The following is a 20,213-nucleotide window of genomic DNA, read 5'->3' as shown; positions in this document are numbered from 1 at the left end:
TTTTAAACAGATTAACTCATAGCACTAATTATATATAGATACATATATTAGAGTTTGTATTAGAATTTTTGCTTGTATTTTCCCCACAAAAATCCCATACGATTTGCGGGTTTGGAAACGGATCGAATCACGTTTCTGCAGGTTGTAAGCAGGCGTATAAGTGGTTTTAGGTCTTAAGTTCAAATTCTGCTGCTTAATTACATATTTATAATTTGCACAGAAGTTCAGTGTGTGCATACGCCACTTAGAAAACTAATGAATTGCTATGGATTCAAGTCGCCATGCTTAAATGTCTGTCCATGGTGAGTCAAATGTGGAGAAAAACTACTGGGGAGAAGTGCTTGGCTATAAAGTCTCTCAGCTCATCATAACGGACTTGGACACAGGCCAGGACCCAGCTGTTATTTTGCAGCTCTAAGCAAAGATTTGCCTGTTTGGGCCCAACAGGCTTAAGTCCCAGCTACAGCTTTCTAAGCGCAGCCAGCGTGTGGGGTTTCTGAAACTGGCACGGCAAAGCTGCGCTGAGCAACTGGCTCACGCGCAGTTGTAGCGCCTGATAAACTGCTCTGATGTTGCTGTGACAAATAACAATGCCAACAGCAGAGCAGTTTAATGTCCTTGAGGAAGAGGACCATAAATATTACACAGTCTTCGTTAAAGGCCTCAGGCTGTTTCAGCTGGCATTAGTAGCAGTTTTTTCATTGACTTCAGTGGCAGGAGGGTTAAATTAATATTGAGTGTTTCTGAATATCTGGCTTTGGATCAAGACTCCTTGATCTAATTTGAACTCTATTTGCTACGTGACTGGCGCCAATTACTTCATTCCCATGTTTTTGCCACCTTAATGCTGGCAAATTACTTTGGATGCACCCAAAGTTTTCAGACCAGTTGAAAACATTTAGCGCATTCTCGGATCATCTGCAGCAGTTAAGTGGAACAACAACCAGGAAAAATGTTGGTACCTTCTGACTACCTCCAAGCAGAATATTCTGCATTTTGTCAAAGACACTATTTTTACTCTCAGTACTTAAAAATATGCTGAAGCAGTTAAACAAATGGGAGACAAAGTATTTCTAAGCTCTTTACTTCCTACGATACAGCAAAGAAGGGTGGGAGGGGGAGCGTACTTTCTGAATATTTCTGGCTAATTTCTAAACTTACCTATTTTCATGACTTTAAGAATAGAATTTTGCCTGTCCTGTACTGCCAAAAATTAATTTGCAATGTTCCATCTTGTATAGGAAACAAAGGTTCTGTGGCTGTTCTTTGAATTACTTAACAACACACTCTTCAATGTGAAAGACACAGTAAGTTAAACTTACATGCTAACTATGTAAGATTTCTTTAGCTGATATCTTCTCAAAACAAAACTTGAAGTACGCCTTTTCAGTAAAGTTCAGAGATAAAAAATGTATATTGAGGCAAAGATTCCCATTGTGATTTGAGAGAGTAACAAATAAAATGCATCTGCGTGACTCGGGCTCCTAGATCCCAGTCCAAAAGGGCACGTCCAAAAGGGATGTCAAAAGAGTGAGGCAGGAATATCACAGGTACAGAAAGGATTCTAACCGGTGTTCATGGGAAACACAAAGCTGATGATTCCGGACTGTTTTCCTAGGCTAGAATAAATTAATCCCATCTTCTTCCTACTGTTGTCACATAATTTAGCTGTAACATGTTCTGATGCCTCATCACAGTATATCGTACAGCAGGTGGCTCGTGTGACACGGTGTTGTAAATAAAATGATGCCGAGAAGGACAGCTCAAAATTTCTTTTTGCGTAAGCTCACAAAACAGTGTGGCATCTGCAGTTTCATCTCTACATCAGGGAAACGTGGAATAAGAAAATACCAAAATTGCTTTTTTTCCATCTCTGAGACATTTCTCAGTTGGAACTTTTTGCACTTTCTTGGTTTCATTTTTATTTAATCTAACTCATTATCAATAGGATGGTGGATGATAAAACAAGTGTTTTAACAGAATATAGGTATGGGATGAATCTGAATCCCCATGCTGGCTTTTTTAAAAAATTCAAAAGTACCTATTTTTGGTAAAACACAGCTAACCGTTAGAAAGATTCTGTTAAAACATACTTGGTATGGCACTTGGAAGTCATGAAGACTTTAGGCTATTTGTGTGTCCCTCCTGTGTGTAGCAAAGGGATGAGGCAAAAATCAAATGCAGTTTCCAGAGTGACAGAGAAGGTAACCATGTGTGCAAGCACCCAACCACTGAAAGTGAATCTGGACCCTCTCTAGTAAAAAAGCTAATTTACTTCTTTATTCTTAAAAGATTCCCCAGTGGCACAGACATCTTTAAACCTTCTTAAGAAAGATTTACCTCACAGATCTTCATTAAGCTCAAAGTTTGACCATTCCCAAAGCTCTAAAGTGAATACTGGGTGGAGGATAAAGTTTGGTGTCTTCATTTACTGAATTGTTAATTAATTCCTTTTGAACTAGGACACAAAGAACCTGAGATTTGCTTCCTTTTCTTGATCAGTTTTCTGGCTAATCTTGGAGCTTTCCCCAGTTGAAGAATATTGCGGAAACATCCAAAGCCTAAAAGATGAGGTTTTGAGCTCTATATGTTCTCTGCTTAAGAAAGCACTAATCTTTCTGAGATGGGCTGCAATTTATTTCAATCACTCTAGCTTTCTTACCACTTCATTTTAGCTAGGATGAAAATCCAGCTCTTTTCATATGCAAATAGAAGTAACTGCTCTATAAGGTCTTGAAGAATCCTTTCCTTTATGTTTTGACTACCTGGTGCAAGTTTCTATTTTAAGCAGAAAGAATAACTTAAGACTGCCTGCTACACAGTTAGGGAAAGATTTAATTAGATTCTTTTTAATGGCTGCTTCTGAGACTACATTAAAGCATTTTAACAATCTGTCTTTGTTGCCTGTCGTGGTTTAACCCCACACAGCTGCTGCTTACATCCTCTGGGGTGGGGGAGAGAATCGGAAGGGTAAAAGTGAGAAAACTCATGGGTTGAGATAAGAACAGTTTAATAATTGAAATAAAATAAAATAGTAATAATAATAGTAATAATAAAAGAATATAAAAAACAAGTGGTGCACAATGAAATTGCTCACCACCCACCAACCGATGCCCAGCCCTATTGTGTGTCACCAGCAGTTGTTTATAGAGAATCTATTTGATCGGGAAAGAGCAATGCCCTCAGAAAATAGAAGAAAATAATAGAAAAATAGAAATGAAACAGAAGAAAATAGTAGAAAATAGAAGAAGATAAAACAGCTAACTTACTGATTGTGTCCATTTTCACCTTGTACACTGGTGCAAGAATTTTTGTGTGTACAACAAGATCCTAACAAACCATGGTAGAAACCATGTGGTCTTACCCCAGCATATCATGAAAAAGCCCTACGAATCAAAGTAATTTCTTAAATAAGAAATTCTGTTTCTAGCTAGAAGCCAGCATGTGACTTAGGCCTAGTTTTGTTTGTTATCAACCAGTATTAATCTAGAATAGTTCAACTGCCAACCCTGGAATTACAATGGTATAGAACTTGAGTTAGAGGAGTATTAAAATACATACACTAAAATTTAAATCTAAACCCAAATATCCCTAAAGTGTTCCAGATGTTTGGAGACTAATGAGACTGCAGTTCATGCTACAAATAATCGGTTTCACAGCGTCATCCTTTCCACCCTAAAATCTCAGTGGCTGTTACATAATTCAGCCTGAACTTCTGTCCTCAGTGGGATGCAGCTGTCTTGGCTCTTTATGGCGATGGGATTTTGAAGGGTTACCGACTGAACCCCTGAGAAGATACGCTTGTCTCTAATTTTTTATTGGATTCTGTTAAAAAACTGTATGTCACCTTGTGTCTATGCAGGATCAGGATTTTGGCTGGGACTAGTGGCATAGGACAACACTCAAGAGGCATTTTTTGTGTTGGAAAACTAGTTGTTGGTGAAAAAACCAGAAGTGCAATAGGAGAACTATCCAAATAGCTGCACCTTTTCAAACTAAGTTGATTCACCAGGAAATGAGAGCACTCCTGTGTTTAACATTCTGCTACTAGTTATAAAAATGCACTGGTGCACGGGTACTGCTGTACGTGCAGTAACCCGCTACAGCAGGTAATTGTTCTGTTTATCGTTGATCCTGAATTCCAGTATCACTCTGGAGAATTGGTTTATTGGTTTATATCTGAGCTTAAGTAACTGATGGCCTACATTCCATTGCTGGGGGAAAATATGCTTCATTCTTACACTTTCGGTTTCAAAGTATTTACATGTATGTGGAATTTTTCTTGAGCCACTTGTTATAGCAATACAAAATGGAGCTTGAAAAGTTGGTCCTGTCTAACCGTCATTTATAGCTAAGGTTATTTTTTTTTTAAAGAGAGAAGCTGCTATTTTAAATTAGTAACTCCAGGAAACGTATCTTTTCTCTGCTTTAAATATTCCAGTTCCAACTTTCTCCTATACTTGTGCTGCTGATGAACGATGAGTAAGGAATCCATGAAATATTAGCTGAAAATGAAAACAATAAATGAAGTAATACCTCAACAGCTGCCTTTGCTCTTTCAAATTCCTCCTCCAAGGAATGATTTCTGGAGAGAAGGGGTGCTCCCCAACGCTGCTCCTTCATTGACCGTGCCTAAAAAATAAAAGAATGAATCAGAAAGGGATGATATACTCTCTGCCACATTTCCGAGTTATTTCCTTAATTGCCTAGAGCCCCAGATGGCCTTTTTCTTGGGTAGAACTAGCTGTGTCCCTGAATGGACCCCTCTGAATTCTCTTACACTGTAGCAGAGATCATTCCTCATGGGAGACAGAGTAATTTATCTTTTCCAGACTTTTCTTTTCACTCAAGATGCATGAAAGATCAAGAGACATCCAGAAAAAGACAATGCAAGAGTTCGGCTACAAAGGGAAGGCTATTTTGTATAAGACTGTTACCTTAACTGTTCCTACTCCTGTATTATGACTATGACAATGCATTCCACTCACTATGCTCCAGGAAGAAAGCATCTCATTTTCCCTGTACGTTTTGTGTTTTTCTTTCAGATTCTGCTTTGGGATCACACTGGATAACCAGGTTTGCTATGGATTTCTCTGGAAGGACAAATCATTTTTACAATCAGCAGCTCTCTCTTCCGTGCCGTACTATTAGTCAATCCCATTGGAAATACATAACAAGTTTCTCCCTGTGCTTTTCTTAAAAACTTCTTTTTTTCCCGCACAAAAGGCACAGTACAAAACCAAACAGTATTCAATGATGGCACAGAAAAGCACAAAGTGGCCTAATCTTGCTAAAGAGAGCTCTGACTGCTAATCCCTTCCCTCGTGTTTGTTAGAGGTTAAACTCATTTGCCTGACCATGGTCTCAATTGCATTAGTTTATGTGATTATATTTCTGATGACTGTACTCGTAGTATTCCGTTTCAGTGAGCCACATTCCTAAAAGGCTAATTTTGCTCACTTCAGACTCATTGGGCAGTATCTCCAAGTGTTGGAACATGCACTGCTGGGATGAAACACCCAGTATGTTCCTGGGTGTCATGTAAGAAATGGGCAATGCATGGTCGAACATGTACGTCTGCGTGTGTACACGCGTGGTTATTTACCTAGAAACATGACATCCACTTGCCAGTCTAGCCCTAAAGTTTCTGGTTTGTTGCTGAGTCTTTGGTCTCTCGGGTAGAGATTGACAAGTGAAATGTGCATTGGGTCGATGATACAGCTACGGTTAGAAAAGAACGGTACGGCACCCTTTCTGAGAGAGGCGCGGGGCGGGGGCACTGCGCGTTCCTCGGCGTTGGCTTCTGGACCTGGCTGCAAGTGTCCGGAAGCACAGAGCGTGAGGCAAGGTCTATGCTGAGGGCCTGTCGTTTCTGTTTTCACACCTACTACCTCTGGCCCGTGTTGTTTGGAAAATTTCTTATTTCTTTGGTGAGGCCAGGAAGAGATTTCAGGTTGTCATTGAAAACATACCAAAAACCAATCCTATACAGAAAACAGTTATTTTACTGATGAGTAGAATGCAGGGCAGAAGAGAGAGCTGGTTCAAATCATCCGTTTGTCTGTATGTCACGTGACGGTATTTGTCACTCAACATCTGCAGCATGAAACTGATGTTCCACAGAGAATAAATTGATGTTGTCTGTGAGGAAGGTGCTTGGGTTTAATTTCAAGATATCAGGAGACCTTAATCTTATCACTTTGTTTGCAAATTTGTTTAATTGCCCTCCTTGTTTCTCGTATTAATTTTAATTTCAGTTTCCAGCTATCACTTCTTATGCTTTTTCCAGCACTTTAAAGCACTTTTTAGTACCCCTTATTTTCTCTGTGGAAAGATACTGATGACTTTAATCAGGTTTTAATTGTCTTTTAAATGATATAAAGAGATTGAGATCTTGAATGATCTCATTATGAGGCATTTTATTCACATTTCAACCTTTTTTCTGTCTCTTCTACTCTCACTCTTCATATTTTTATAGCTTTATTTTTTTCTAGCCATACAGACAAACAAAGTGAACCCAATTTCCAGTACTTGTCTTGTTTCTCCGTACAGAAACCAGGTGCTCTCCTATCTCCCACTAATTATGTCTGCTTCTGCATGCTCTTCTTGCCACCGTACTGCACGGAGAGCGCTCATGTTGACATCCTCGTACACTCTGAGCCACAGATTCTTTTCAAATTGCTTTCCAGCATACTGTTGTAAGTAGAGCCTGCATTCTTCTGAAATGTATGATTTTTTCAAGCAAGTGTATTGAAATATATGTTTATACAGATGTCTTGGTCACCAGCTCATTTTTATGACTCTCTTATTTACATTTTTTTTCATTCCACTGTTGCATCATATGCAAATTTTATCAGAAATGGCTTGCGTATTTATTTTCAGATCAATAATATTGAAGATCATGGTTTCTCTTTGGAATCACAGAACCCCTATGTAATTCCAATTCCTAGTAAATAACTACTGTTCCTGAGAACATAAGCTAGCCAGTTTTAATCTGTTTAACAGCTGCTTTATTCATATTGTACGGTATTAATGTTAAAATCAGAATATGGTATGTTAAGCCAAACATCTTGCAGAATATCTCACAGGGACATTTATCAACCCGACCTGTAATCTGATCAAAGAATTAAATTTGATTTTCTTGACTCAGAACTCTGTTGATAGACATTAATTATGTTCCTAGCCTTTTCATTATTTACAAGTTGGCTCCTGCAAACTGTTAGATTACTTCCGCTTTTTAGTCTTTTGTTTCCAGTGACTGCAGTTTCCTTAGGTCAAGGGCAATACTGAAATCACGATGTTCAGACTGAGTAGTACTGCAGAAGGGGAGAGTGAGCTTATTGGGGCAGTAGAGAGGTGGGGGAGGAGAGGACAAGAAGCACAGAAATCCCCTCCTCTGCCACGTGCCAGAGTATACACATTGTTCCTGCATAATCCCCGCGGAAATAGACCTTCTCCTCCATTAAATGCACACCTGTCATCAACCAGAGGGAAAAAAGAAGTAATGAACAGAGCCCACATACACTGCATTTCCATCTAGACAATGCAGAGTCATGTCCTGAGTGGTGACTCCCAGAAACTCTGCTTATGTGCTGGTGGACCTTAATTGTTGGTGAGAGGCTTAAATTATAGTCTTAATTTTTGAGCAAGTCTTCAAATAATGAGCTAAATCTGTTCCTTGTAACTCTTCATTTCATTAGACTAACTGGCACATCCAAGGAGAGCTAGGGCCATGAGTCTTACTGTAGCTATCTGGGAGAAGTGGGGAATAAATTTTGCATTCTAAATATTGTTGCCCCAAGCTGCAGATTCCTGAGTTTTACAGGCTTTGCCCTATATCTTTGTCCAAGAGTGCTGGCATACTAGAATTAGGTACCGTTTTTTAGCATTTCATGGTTTTTGTGCATGTATTCTGAGCAAGCAGTAAAATATCTAACATGCCCAGGGAGGTATTTATAGAGTTAAAACATGAGCAGGCTTTATGCATATACAGTTAAACACATTCTCTCCCTCTCCAGTTTGTAATTATAAGAGAAAAAATAAACCCAAACAGTGTAGGATATCTCAGTATTAATAAAAGCGTAACACAGAACTTTCCAGAATGGCAGATAAAAGAAAGAACAAAGATACTTTGGGCCATCGCAGTTTAAGAGTTAATAATACATAACATATGATGCGAGTAGAATACGGAGAAGCAAGATGGCCATGTCCAGTGATGGCCACCATGCTATTGCCTGTTCTGGCCTTCAAACACATTTCTTCCTTAATTCAAAGCTTGTCTTTGTGATTTTGTACTGGCATAAGTGCTGGTAAACTCAGGATTTTGATAAGAAGATTGCATAATTTTAATGAAAATATGACCTAGTTACTTAGTATTTCACTTTGAGGGACTTAATCTAACATGTCAAAGATGAGTGATGAAGGTGACAGAGAAATTGCTGATGGAAAACTGCAGCAAGTTTGACAAAACGAAATCTTTAGAGTATGGCAGAATCTGTTGCATATGCAAAGGTTACCCTTAACTGGGTTAGACAAGATCTATAGAGGCACCAATATGGAAAACATATGCTTTGATAAAAGCTCTAACGTGATTTCTTTCACAAGCAGATTAAGAACTCAGTCAAGACAGATGAGCCTATTTGTTGGGAACTGACAACTTTGACAGTCCAAGTGTAAGCAGGATGAAGCAGGGAATGAAAATACTAAATTTCTAAGTAAACTACCTAGAATAAGGACGCAATCTCACTTCAGGTCATTTCTCTGCACTGTTTATTACCAGCTCAAGAGCATTTCATTACTTGAATGGACCACAAGTTTGTAAAAAAAGCAACTTATGATAGAACAACACAAATCAGGAAATACAACAGAATAACCGATAAGAATTTTATACTCCACTCCTCCTTCAAGGTGGCTGATTCAACTTCACATTTTTTGATTCTGAACCAGCCATTTTACAGAATAGTATGGACCGTCAACTGACTGAACTCACACTGAATTAGAAATGTGAATTTTTGCTTCTGCAGTTATTCTAGTGGAAGATAAACAGGAAATAGACCATATATAGTAGAAATGTTATGTACTAAATTTATAACTGCTTTTACAGAAAGCCACAGCACTTCAATTCTGTGACTGTCTACTTGATTTACACACCTCTCAGTTGAGCACAAAGTTCCTGGCGTTTAGATCTATTAGGCTGAGGAACAGCTTCCTGGAAAGGGGCTAGAGTTACTTAAAGATAAGCTGGACAAAGCGTGTGAAAACACACTGTCCATCTCAAGTGGATGATACTATGCAACACATCTTCTCCATTACTAAGATGTATAAATCTATTGCACAGAAAGGAAGGATATAATGCATTACAACTATTGTTGGCTTTCCAAAGGGAAAAAACCATCCTCTTTGTAACGTAGAGACAGCAGGGAACTAAAGGAGACTTTTTTCCTAACCAAAACATGGGAATGGATCCTGACAACTGGGTTCTATTTCTGTTTTCTGCAAAAACTGGTGCATAATCTCAGGAAAGACCTTTGGAATTTTGATGTCTCATTTTTCCATTTCAAATGAGGCTATTATTTTCCATTAATTTCCAGATTTTCTTTCTGACAGTAAGGTTTGAAGTCCAGGCCTAAAAATAGCTGTGGAAGAGGAGAAAATTATTTTCAGCTAAAAGTTAATCCACCAAACAACTCTCTCCCCCCGCTGCCACTGGCATTGGCTGAACTTGAAATCTTTCAGTTAAAAAATAAGAAGCAGGAAAGAAGGTATATAAGCAACCTGATCTATGTGAATGCATATATAAATGTATGCTTGTACGTTTGTGTGCATATATGCATATCTAAAACCATACAACTTGAAGTAATCGTTTCCACATGGTCCTGTCCAATATACAACGACAGTGGACAGGTCTGCAAACATTCACCCAGAGTCCTCCGTATTAGAGTTCCTTTTCCAGCAGGAAAAAGCCCTTTGACCACGCTGCTCTCCTACCTATGGGGATAAACTGCTAATGAACGCTGGTCTAATGATTGCTTGCTCTATTCCTTATCCATTTCCCAATTCTGGGGATTCCTAGTTGACCAAGAGACTGTGAGAATAGATATATTATGGAGAGAGGGGACCATTAGAAGTTTGAATTTCAGAACTGGAGGACGGGGAAAATGATGATGCTGTAAATTGTAGTTTGAAGTCTTTGTACAGGAAGGTCACAGTTCACTGCAGTATTAAACACTGAATGTCTGAGATGCTGACATACTTAAGTTATTGTCATAACGTATTAATTTGGAAGCTGTGTGAAGATTCAGCTGTATGAATCTTTTAACTGAAAATATCCCTTAAATAGTTCTTCCAGAATGTGAATGGTTGGCCAGTGGGACAAGTCCTACTTGCCTTTTTCTGGTTTCTAAGTCTTCCAAACCCTCTTACCTGTGTTGCAGGTGCAAGTTCTAATTCTGACGTTGCATCAGAGCCCAAGGCACTCTTGACATTAGTCAGCTCAGACTGTGATCTGTTTTCTGTGGACCTAGAAATAATGCATTTACGTACTCATCACTCCACACTAAGACGTGTTGCCTTATGTCTTTCAGGTTCATAAGCACATACTGATTAATTAGGTTATTTCTTTTAACCGAATCATTTAACTTGCAGTTATCAAAAGTGCCTGGACCCTTCCCAGTGTTCAGTGTTCACTCTTACGCTTTTCAGTCTCATGCAGACAGTAGTTAATACAACAGAACAGAGTCAGGCCTGATTCACCAGTAGAGGCTTGGGTATATACTGGTGTGAAACCAGCGTAATGGAATGAAGACTTTGCCTCTACCACTCTGCTTCTATTTCACAGCCAGGCAAAATGAGGTTAGGCCACGACACAAGACTGTACCTGCAGTCAGTGTCTAAGAATCAACCACCACGTTACAAGAATTCACCTTGGCATATGTGCATTTTTGTGCCACAATATCCTAATAGTCTTTCTTCCTAGAAAATTAAACCCTAGAGACCAAAATGAAGTTAACTAAGCAAAACTTGTGTGAAGCTCTAAGTTAATGAAACACCCAGATAAGGGGCAGGTTAAGATACAGGATAAGCATCAGTTGGTCAGAAAACTGCTTCTAATGTATGCAAATGCTAATTATGGTCACGCGTAATGTTGTGAATGAGTGTTGTTGGCATATCGAGAGGGCAGCAGAATTAATCTAAATGAACTGTTCCCAAAGGCAACGACCAGTCCTTCCCTGATTTACATCCCCTGCAATTTTAGTTGAACTGCATGAAAGAGGTAGTACTTGGCTTAAAACATTATATCTTGCCTCTTCCAGTTATACGCAGAAATTCTGCCCTCTTGGTAGCAAAGCCAAAATGCCTTGGATATCCCGTGACTGTCAAATCACTCCCAAGTATCATTTTACTGACATGTTTGTAGCTGGTTTGGGATCGCTGCATGCCTCAGTAGAATTCTCACCACTGTTTATTTCATAATTGCACCTGCTACTTTTCACAACATTAAAAATTGCTGGCAAAATGTTATTTTATAGTGTACTTGCTTATGACACATTGTCCAAAATGTCTGTTTGAACACATTTAATGTAATCGTAACAGACTTAATAGTATGACTTGCCATCAGGCAAGCATTCCTGTGAATTAGGAAAGCTGGACTGCAACTGTTTTTGTAAGGAAAGCAAAAAGTTGTACCATAAAAGCTCTTTTGATGGAGCTCTGGATGATGATGATGTTCGCTCTGTAGAAGGGTGGACCTTGCTACTCCTGTCCCCATGAAAACTGACATCATCCCATTTCTCTAGCTGTGTCTGAATATCAGCTGAAAAAATAAGAAAATATGAATCTTTTAAAGAAACTACTGCAGAAAATGTTATCTCCTCTGTTAATTGTAAGTTAGAGAAAATGGTGCCTCCAAAGACTATATTCTAGTTAAGGTCCAATATACAGAAATGTTGTGCACCTTTCTAGCGGATATTCTGTGAAAATATTTGGGAATTCACAATATTTTTCTAAATCTGTTAGCATTCATGGTCAGAATGTCAGTGGAACTTGATTTAAAATCAGCAATTTGTATGTAATTTAGATCTGTTGATAAAATTATACTAACTACTTGATAATTTTGGGTGGTTCTACTTTCTTAATTGTAGTCAAATTGTGAAAACAGAACTTCTTTTACTGGCTACCATTTAAAACTGACTGTGCAGGCAACTGATATTATTCAGTCAATTGTTGGACTTGCTCTGCAAAAATGAGATGTTCAGCTCCTGTTTGAAGATAAAGTTCTCTAAAAGAATTTCTCTACTGATGAATGGAAAATTTGCTACCTTGGTATAAATTATATTTACCTTGCAAATTTCTCAGTTGCGGTGCAAGTAATTTAGTTTGGATGGAACTAAATTAAATTCACCTTTCCCAAAGGTCATCCAGAGGTCATGCTTAGCAGGATATTGTGTTGTGCTTGCCTTTTTTGTTCAAGCTGTATAAATATAGCTCTTTTGTCAAGAATGGATTTTTTTCCTCTTGTATGCATAGATAAAGCAGTATTTACAAATTTCATTGTATTTCTGACACCTGCAGTTCTGAAAAGGACACCCAGTGTGGGCTGCCTCTGATTTGTGTCCTTTACCAATTTCTCATGATACCTCAATAGAATTTTCTATGATTTTACTTTCCCTGACTAACTTCTTTTTTGAAAGAATCCTTTCAAGACTTTATTTGCATAAGTAGTGACAACTTAATAGGTATAATGGCAAAGGCAAAACGTGCTTACAGTGTTTCAAGTTTAGTGTTTCAAGTAGTTTATAACGTGGAACAAAGGTTACGCTCCCTGCTGAAGTGCGGTGCAACAAAAACCCTGGTGTTGCTTGTATTTGTGACAGTAGCAAGGAGGAATTTGCGCCAAGCAAGGCTGTGTAGCACTGATATAATAGCTACACTCTTACCTAAATCTAGTGAAGACTTGTCTGAAACTCTGACAGTCTGGACTTTCTGCTCAGTTTCCACACTGATAAGGTCAGAATTGTCTGTCTTCTTTCTGTGGGCTGAAGCTTTTAAGCCTTCAGTTCTTGATGGATTCTCTGATTTCTTTGCTTTGTTTTGGGTTTGTAAGACAGGTTCACTAAGATCCAAGAGATCCAGACCTGTTGATAATACTTAGAGACAAAATGTTAGACTTCAATGTTGGTTTAATTCAAATAGCTCACTTTTAAAAATTTGTTTTAATTGGAAAAAAAATTACTGATGTATTTGCATTTGACTAGAGTAGATGTATATCTCCTGGCTAAAGATGAAGACCAGCATATCCAAATATGACTAGGGACTTCAGGTGCTGAACTCGATGCAGTTTAAAAAAGCTTGATTTGCATATAAGGCTTTCCCTCTGAACATCTTAAAGACATCTTAGGTCTTAAGGCCGTGGCCTTACTCCACAGATTTTCTTATTATTGTGAGGGTTCCCTGTACAATTGACCTTTTAGATAAGACTTGGGTTAATCTTACGATTTCTCAAGTCCTGCTTACAGCTACTTAGGGCACTACCATTATCCCACATGCCATTACGGAAAAAGCTGAAGTGTAGACAGTTTCTTGGGTGGACTTCTTGGGTCATAAAGTAATAACCCTATGTTTAGTAATAGCTTCTACTGCTGTTGCTGTTTGTCTTTTGGGGGATAAATACTGAATATAATTCTAAATTCTACTGCTGCTTCTATTAAGGACTATATCAGTATAAAAGGCACATTTAGTCTGAGTTCTTTATTTAAAAGTTGCTTAAAGAATAACATTTAAAATTCTTTAACACATAAAAGAGAGAAAAACTCCCTCTTTATCATCCTTTTGTAGGGCAGGTGTTTTTGACAGATCAATTTGCATTATCTCTTGCAGTGCTTTATCTGTGTTCTTGGTAAATCACTGAATTTCATCAATCTTCATAGAATTTTTTATTTTGCGATTAAATAAATCTAATGAACCTTCCCAAATCTGATAGATATAAAAGGAAAAAATATTATTTACAATTGATATTTAATTCAGTGTTCCAGGTTTTGTTATTAGAACTTGAACATTGCTGTAGACACATATTAATTAGATGTGAAGATAATCACCCAGCTGTCAATTAGTTATTTTAATAATTTGCATGCATATAGATTTTAATTAAATGGCTTCTAACAAGCCAAGTCATTTTATGAGGCAGCAGTAGAACACAGTAGTTCTATGCTGATTTTATTGTGTCTCAGTTGATCTGCTCAACTGCTTTGATCACCTTTGCACAAATACTGAATTAGAGGAGGCCAATTTCTAAAAACACTTCCAAAGGACAATATACCTCAAATGTAGTTCAATATAATTCAAAAGGCTTTCAGGATTCACTCCTGCTTTTTATTATCTGCTCTACTATCTCACCGCCACACAAAGGAGCTGAGAAATGTGTTAGAAACTTTCACTAATAAAGTATCCGAACTCAGCCTGGATAAACTGCTCTGATATCTCTTTCCTTTTCTCTGACATCCCATCCACGTTTTTATTAAAGAAAATCTTTCTAGAGTAAGGAGTGGGTTTGGTTAAAACCAGACTAAATGTGGCTTACCCATAGGTTAAAATTTTGCAAAAACAAAGACCAAGAATTGGTCAAACTGATATATACTTCCTGTGGAACTTGAACAAGTTCCCTTTACTTCAGCCCCAGAGATCTGGCAGAATACGTGTGACTTGGATCAAATCAGATTGGCCCTCAAATGTAATGAACAAAGTTTTCCAACTAATAGATCAGGCAATTATAATTTAATACCAGTTTGTAATTTTGTGCTAATAGTAACAAATCAAGAAATCACCTGACAAAAATGTACCATAATTAAGATAAAACTAAAATTATTTCTCTCTAGTGAGGGGTAGGAAGGAGTTTTGTTTACCTGCAGTATTTGATGTTACAGGCCTTGCAACAGCTTCTGGTTTAGTTTCACAGAGAAAGTCATCAATGGAGGGGCTCAGAAGGGGTCTGCTTTCTTGTTGCTCGTTCACCAGCTAGCAACAAAAAAACCCAGGGTCACAGAGCATTGTTGGGATGCAGAATTTAAAGAAATAAAACATATTCTCACAATAGCATGCGCTTTATTTTTGGTTGTACAAGATTGCAAATAGAAGATGTACAAATAGCTCTGGGCTTGAAATAAAAAACTTTAGTCCCTCTTTTGGGGCAAAATTATATTCCAGGTTTACAAATTGCACAAAAATAAAGCGGCAGGCTGATTTTCCCATAGCAATTATTGCATACTATTGCATATAGGGCTAAAGTATATGAGGCCTGATGTATCTCCCTTCAAATCAATGGGTGAAGCTGGCCTTCTGTACCGCCAGGAGACTAAGCAGGGCTTCTTTAGTATTTGGAAGCGGTCTTTTTTTCACCGGTAACATGCATCCCCCCAGAACTTGCGCAATACTATTTCATCTAGCAGATGTGCATTAGCCCATTAAACAATAACCTGCTGAGACAGAAAACACTTCTCTGCAATACAAAGACACATGAATGACAGTGGATGGAGCCTGGTGAATGTATGAACTTCCTGCGTGAGTCCTGACGGTGGGAAGACTCATAATACAGTTTTTATTTATGAGCACTTTTCCCTTTTTATTGTAATTGCTTGAATGCATTGGTTTGCCGCTACCTAAAAGAAATCTCTATATTACGGGCTGTTTCATGTATTAGGGATTAAAAAGAAAAAACAGTAAAACAGTCTCATAAATAAAAGTCTCCTCATTGCAATCTGTCTCTGATTGGAGGATCAAGACCTAAGCTGAGCTGGATGGATGTCTGATGGTGTGGCCTGCATTCACTTTATCTTTAATAATGTGAAAACATGTTTTCCCTCTGTCTGTTACTGTCGTCGGGAGCTATTTCAGCTTTACTTTTATCCTTTCTGTTCTATTCTCACTCTTTTTCCATTGTTGAGTTTTCAAAATTTTCTCTCAGATATATTTGAACTTTTAAATTTAGGAAGCTAACATAGACTAAAACTGGCAAAAAAGGGTATTTACCCATCCTCATTTGATATTTGTTGATTACTGGCATTTAGCTACTCCAGTAGCAGGATTGCCTCTAACGTTATTACAGCAAAACAGCTTAGATTCACTTGTTTGGTACTTGATTTTTGTATTGCAAAGTTGCAAGAAAATACCGGAGCTATCGAAGTAAGAAGTCCATTATTTTGACGGATCAAACATTCAAGCTGGTACTTAATGCTGACTGACTGTATAATATGTACACTTACTCATTTGCCCAGGACCTTACGGTTTTGCACTGAAATACCAATTTACATGAGTAACGTGGAAGACAGATGAGTGATTGCCTGCCCAACTGTGTGTAGCAGAACGTGCGAATGCGGGCACTTAGTTTAGAAATCTGGCCATGGCATTGTCCCAAACTCTAATTCTGCATATGCCATGGCCAGACTGCAGATGCACCTTGCAGGTGACTTAATCACGTGGTTTTTTGAATCTCTGAATTGAGTGCCCAGGTTGCTGTCTCACTCAATGCACAGAAGTTACTTGCTTAATTTGGTAAACCTCAACACTTGATTGGATATTGCATTTATACCAGCTGCACAGGTTTGGTTTCCATTAAAGGTGGCTCTACAGTACCCACATTATCTCCAGGTGTATACTTCCACCTAATATTGATATTTAAGACTTAGATGGCCTTATTTTTCTGTTTATGATTAGGTGACAGGCCTTATTCATTTCTATTGGTGAAAAAATGAAAGCAGATGCCAAGTTAATTCTTGTCCCAATTACTTTTAAGATTTTAAAAGTTTCTTTATGATCAAATCTAGATGTCACCAAAAATTGCTTGAATACATTTTTCTTTTTACATTTACACATCCCATTCTAGGAACTAGCATCAGTAACAGCTGCTGCACTTTTGCAACAAGTTGCATATTCAGGTGAATCCAGCAGAAAGGTTGTCAAAGCCTCTGGATGTCCAGTGATGTATTCTGTGATATACTAACAGCATAAAGAAAAGTCCTACACCGTTTGGAGGGGGACAGGAGGGAAGAAAAAGAGGTTCTATAGGAATCACTGTAAATGTAAAAACTTCATAGGAAATACTCAGTTTCTGTATCTATAAAAGTGTATCATAGGGTACATTATGGCAAAGATTTGGATGTTTACCAAGCTTCCCATTCCATTCCATGGAAACTTTCTTTAATAGGAAAGAATGGGAGAAGGAGGGAATGAAGAAGGATTATGAGAACCAAGACAGCTCACTGGAGACAGTGAAGAATAGAAAATCTGAAGGCCAACTCCAAGAGCAATATATTGCCCAAACCTGTTGTGGGGTAAGAGGATAAACTCTGGGAAGAGCAGCAGTCATGTTGAGAATCAGAATCATGGAGGGGAAGGAGACTAGAATCAGCAAAGATCTGAATTTCTCCAGGGTTCAAGTGAAGTATGAAGTAGCAGATGTCTGGCAAATATTTTTTCTTTTCAAAGCTGGTTATCACATCCCTAGACCTTTCTTTATTATGTTGTTTATATAAGGAAGACCTGCTCAGCAACAGGCCTTCATTAGTTTGATACCAGCAGTGTATTGCTCAAAGTCCCTTGATAAAATTCTACCAACTGAAAGAAGATTGGTGGTAATATCCACTTCCTCAATTTTGCCAGCAGACAGCAAAATTTAATTTTTACTAAGTTGTCTTTTCTTTCTGCTGCACTTGCAGCATTTTTGTTTAATTAGAAGGCAAATAGGTTCATCTTCTCTGAGTCTCTTACTTAGTGAACATATACACTAAATTCATCAGAGATAGGCCACCCAAATGATCGGAGAAATAAAGAACACATTTTACAGGGAGACTAAAGAGTTTGTCTTGCTTAGGCTAATGGAATGAAGATTGAGTAGGAATATAATTATTATCGTTGTATACATAAACGGAGAGCGGTTAGATGACATTGGAAGAGGAAAGTTATTTCAGCTATAGAGAAAGGCTGGCACGACAACAAAGAGATCTAAAGCTGCCATGAATAGCTCTGGTCTGGGGATTAAAAGAACCTTGCTAATAATCACAGGAGTGAAGTGTATGAACTGTATTGGTTTTAGGGTAGGGGGACAAAAAGCCTGACTATTTAAAATGGCTTTTGACAAGCTTTCTACATGGCTGTTTGTGATGTGATTGCTTTTGAGAAGTGGACTGTGGCCCAGAGGATCCCTCCCAGTCCTGTCCCCTATGCCCCCATGACTATCTTATTAAAAGGATTGTTCCTGTGAAAAATAACCTGCTTTCAACTGAAATATCTGGGTCAAAACAGATAGCAAATACATGATCAAGTCTACTAATTCTCAATAAATACAAGCTACCTATGTATAGCAATAGAATATATTAGAAAAGTATGTTTTTGTTGCGAAGCAGGCACAGCATGATGAATCAAACCTTAACAGGTTAAAGAGTGCCATGAGATGATATTTTTTGCTGTAGGTAAGCAGGCAGCGGGATTGGTTTCTGACATTACTGTGAATGCAATGCCACTTGGTTAGCCCTTGGTCTCACACTTCGAATTTCATTTTGCTGCCTCATATATTGTACCAAATTTATCCCTAGTTTAACTCTGCTCAAGTTATTAGAGTTATATCAGGCATGAATTTGGAGTAGTGCTATAAAGCATTCATGAGATGAAAACTATTATCTATATTAAAGTAATAATTTATGGTTCTCAAGCACCTTTCAGGGTGAATATCCCAGAATGCTTTAAAACATTCATGAATCAAGCCTGGCACCACAGCAGAGCTGAGAAGTATTATCTCTACTTTGCAGATGAGAGAAGCAAAGCAAAATTAAGAAAGCTGCCCAACGTCACGCAGCGCGGGAGGAAGCGGCGCGGGGAGCAGGGACCAGGCAGCCGGCACTGCACCGCTGCACAGTATTTATGCGTGCCATATTTGTACCCACGCCAAGCCGTGTAGACTCAGCCTGTGAAACTGTTGATTTGTGAGTACTGATTTAGCCAGCGAGTGCCATAAATTCTCATAATGTCTCCAAGAACTTAATTTTTGTTTATAAAATCTATTTTAATTAGAGAAAAAGCCCACACTCCTTTAACTGAAGGGTATCTAAAATCTCTGGAGAGTGATACTCCCTATTACTAATACATCTGAAGAGACTCATCCATAGTATTAAATACTGCTAAATTCAAATGAATTTTCTGTGATTGACTTCTGCAGTTGGACAGCGCTACAGAAAAAGGTGCTTTTTTTCTCACCCCAGTACTGCTGTTAGACTTTTTTGTTCCAAAAAGCATAACTGTGAGGTGTTTTGGTGCTTTGGGAGAGTCAGAAGTGCCATTGGATGGTTGATATCAGCCTTAATACACTTAAATATACTGAAAGCGAGGATTATTTAGTAGAGATCTGAGACAAGGCACTTAGGCCAGGCCAGGCTAGGCCAGGCCAGGCGGCAGCAGTTGCTGTAGCTGGAGGCCATGCCTGCCATATTTCCCCTCAGCACAGGCTGGGCTGTCCTGCAGCCCAGGGCACTAAGGGGAATCACCTGGTCCCCATTTTCTGTGCCCTGTCACCCACCCCATCCCCAGCTGCCTGCATTTAATCAGCTGATGTAGTTTATTACTTGCAGCTGCCTTTGCTGATGAATTTTCCATTCCCCAGTGCTTTGGTTTGGTTAGTGGTCTCCATGCTGCCCTTAGAGCTGCTGTGAGGTGAGGAGGAAGAGGCAGTTCATGGCAGTTGCCTCTCTGGCCAATCCTCAGGTCTGAAAGGTAAGTGGGAGCCCAGTAAATGGTGCTGGTTTAGGGTTAAAGATATCAAACCCTAGTTGGGCCTGGGCATAGGTGTACTGTGGTGGGAGGGAGATGTTGCTGTGGAAGAGGTGCAGCGCTGGCCCCCTAAAAGGGAGCAGTGGCCGTGAAGGATTTCTTCCCTCTAGCTAATATCTAGCCTGGTCTCTGCTCTCCTCAGTTGCCCACCCAACACCTCTTCCTCAACCCTGCTGTGACCCCTAAATCTTTCCAGGCCTTATTTTCTCCCCTTTCCCCACAGGAGTGCCCTGCCTGGTAAAACACTCTCCTGAAGCCTTGGCCCTGGGGCCTCTCCTCAGGCCTGGCACTGCTCTAGGGAGCCTGTGTGGGGCACAGCAAGTGCCCAGGCGCTACCATGGCAGTAGCATTGCTGTCCTGTAAACACTTGTTCTCTGCTCATCTTCAGGGCCTTTGGCTTATGG

The 20,213-nt window shown here is 38.9% G+C and overlaps 1 protein-coding gene across 1 annotated transcript in view; it reads right to left on the bottom strand.

Moving 5' to 3' along the window:
- PEX5L (peroxisomal biogenesis factor 5 like) overlaps positions 1-20,213 on the bottom strand; it is a 118,309-nt gene that overhangs the window by 15,519 nt on the left and 82,577 nt on the right. Inside the window, exons 3-7 of the mRNA XM_075098415.1 lie at positions 14,898-15,009; positions 12,936-13,145; positions 11,686-11,812; positions 10,423-10,519; positions 4,537-4,632 (exon numbers count right to left, since the gene is read on the bottom strand). Of these exons, the coding sequence (XP_074954516.1) occupies positions 4,537-4,632; positions 10,423-10,519; positions 11,686-11,812; positions 12,936-13,145; positions 14,898-15,009 (642 nt within the window). The remainder of the gene's footprint in view (positions 1-4,536; positions 4,633-10,422; positions 10,520-11,685; positions 11,813-12,935; positions 13,146-14,897; positions 15,010-20,213) is intronic.

Source organism: Phalacrocorax aristotelis, chromosome 7 (genome assembly GCF_949628215.1).
Source record: "Phalacrocorax aristotelis chromosome 7, bGulAri2.1, whole genome shotgun sequence".
Lineage (NCBI taxonomy): Eukaryota > Metazoa > Chordata > Aves > Suliformes > Phalacrocoracidae > Phalacrocorax > Phalacrocorax aristotelis.
This window is presented reverse-complemented; position numbering and strand designations above follow the sequence as displayed.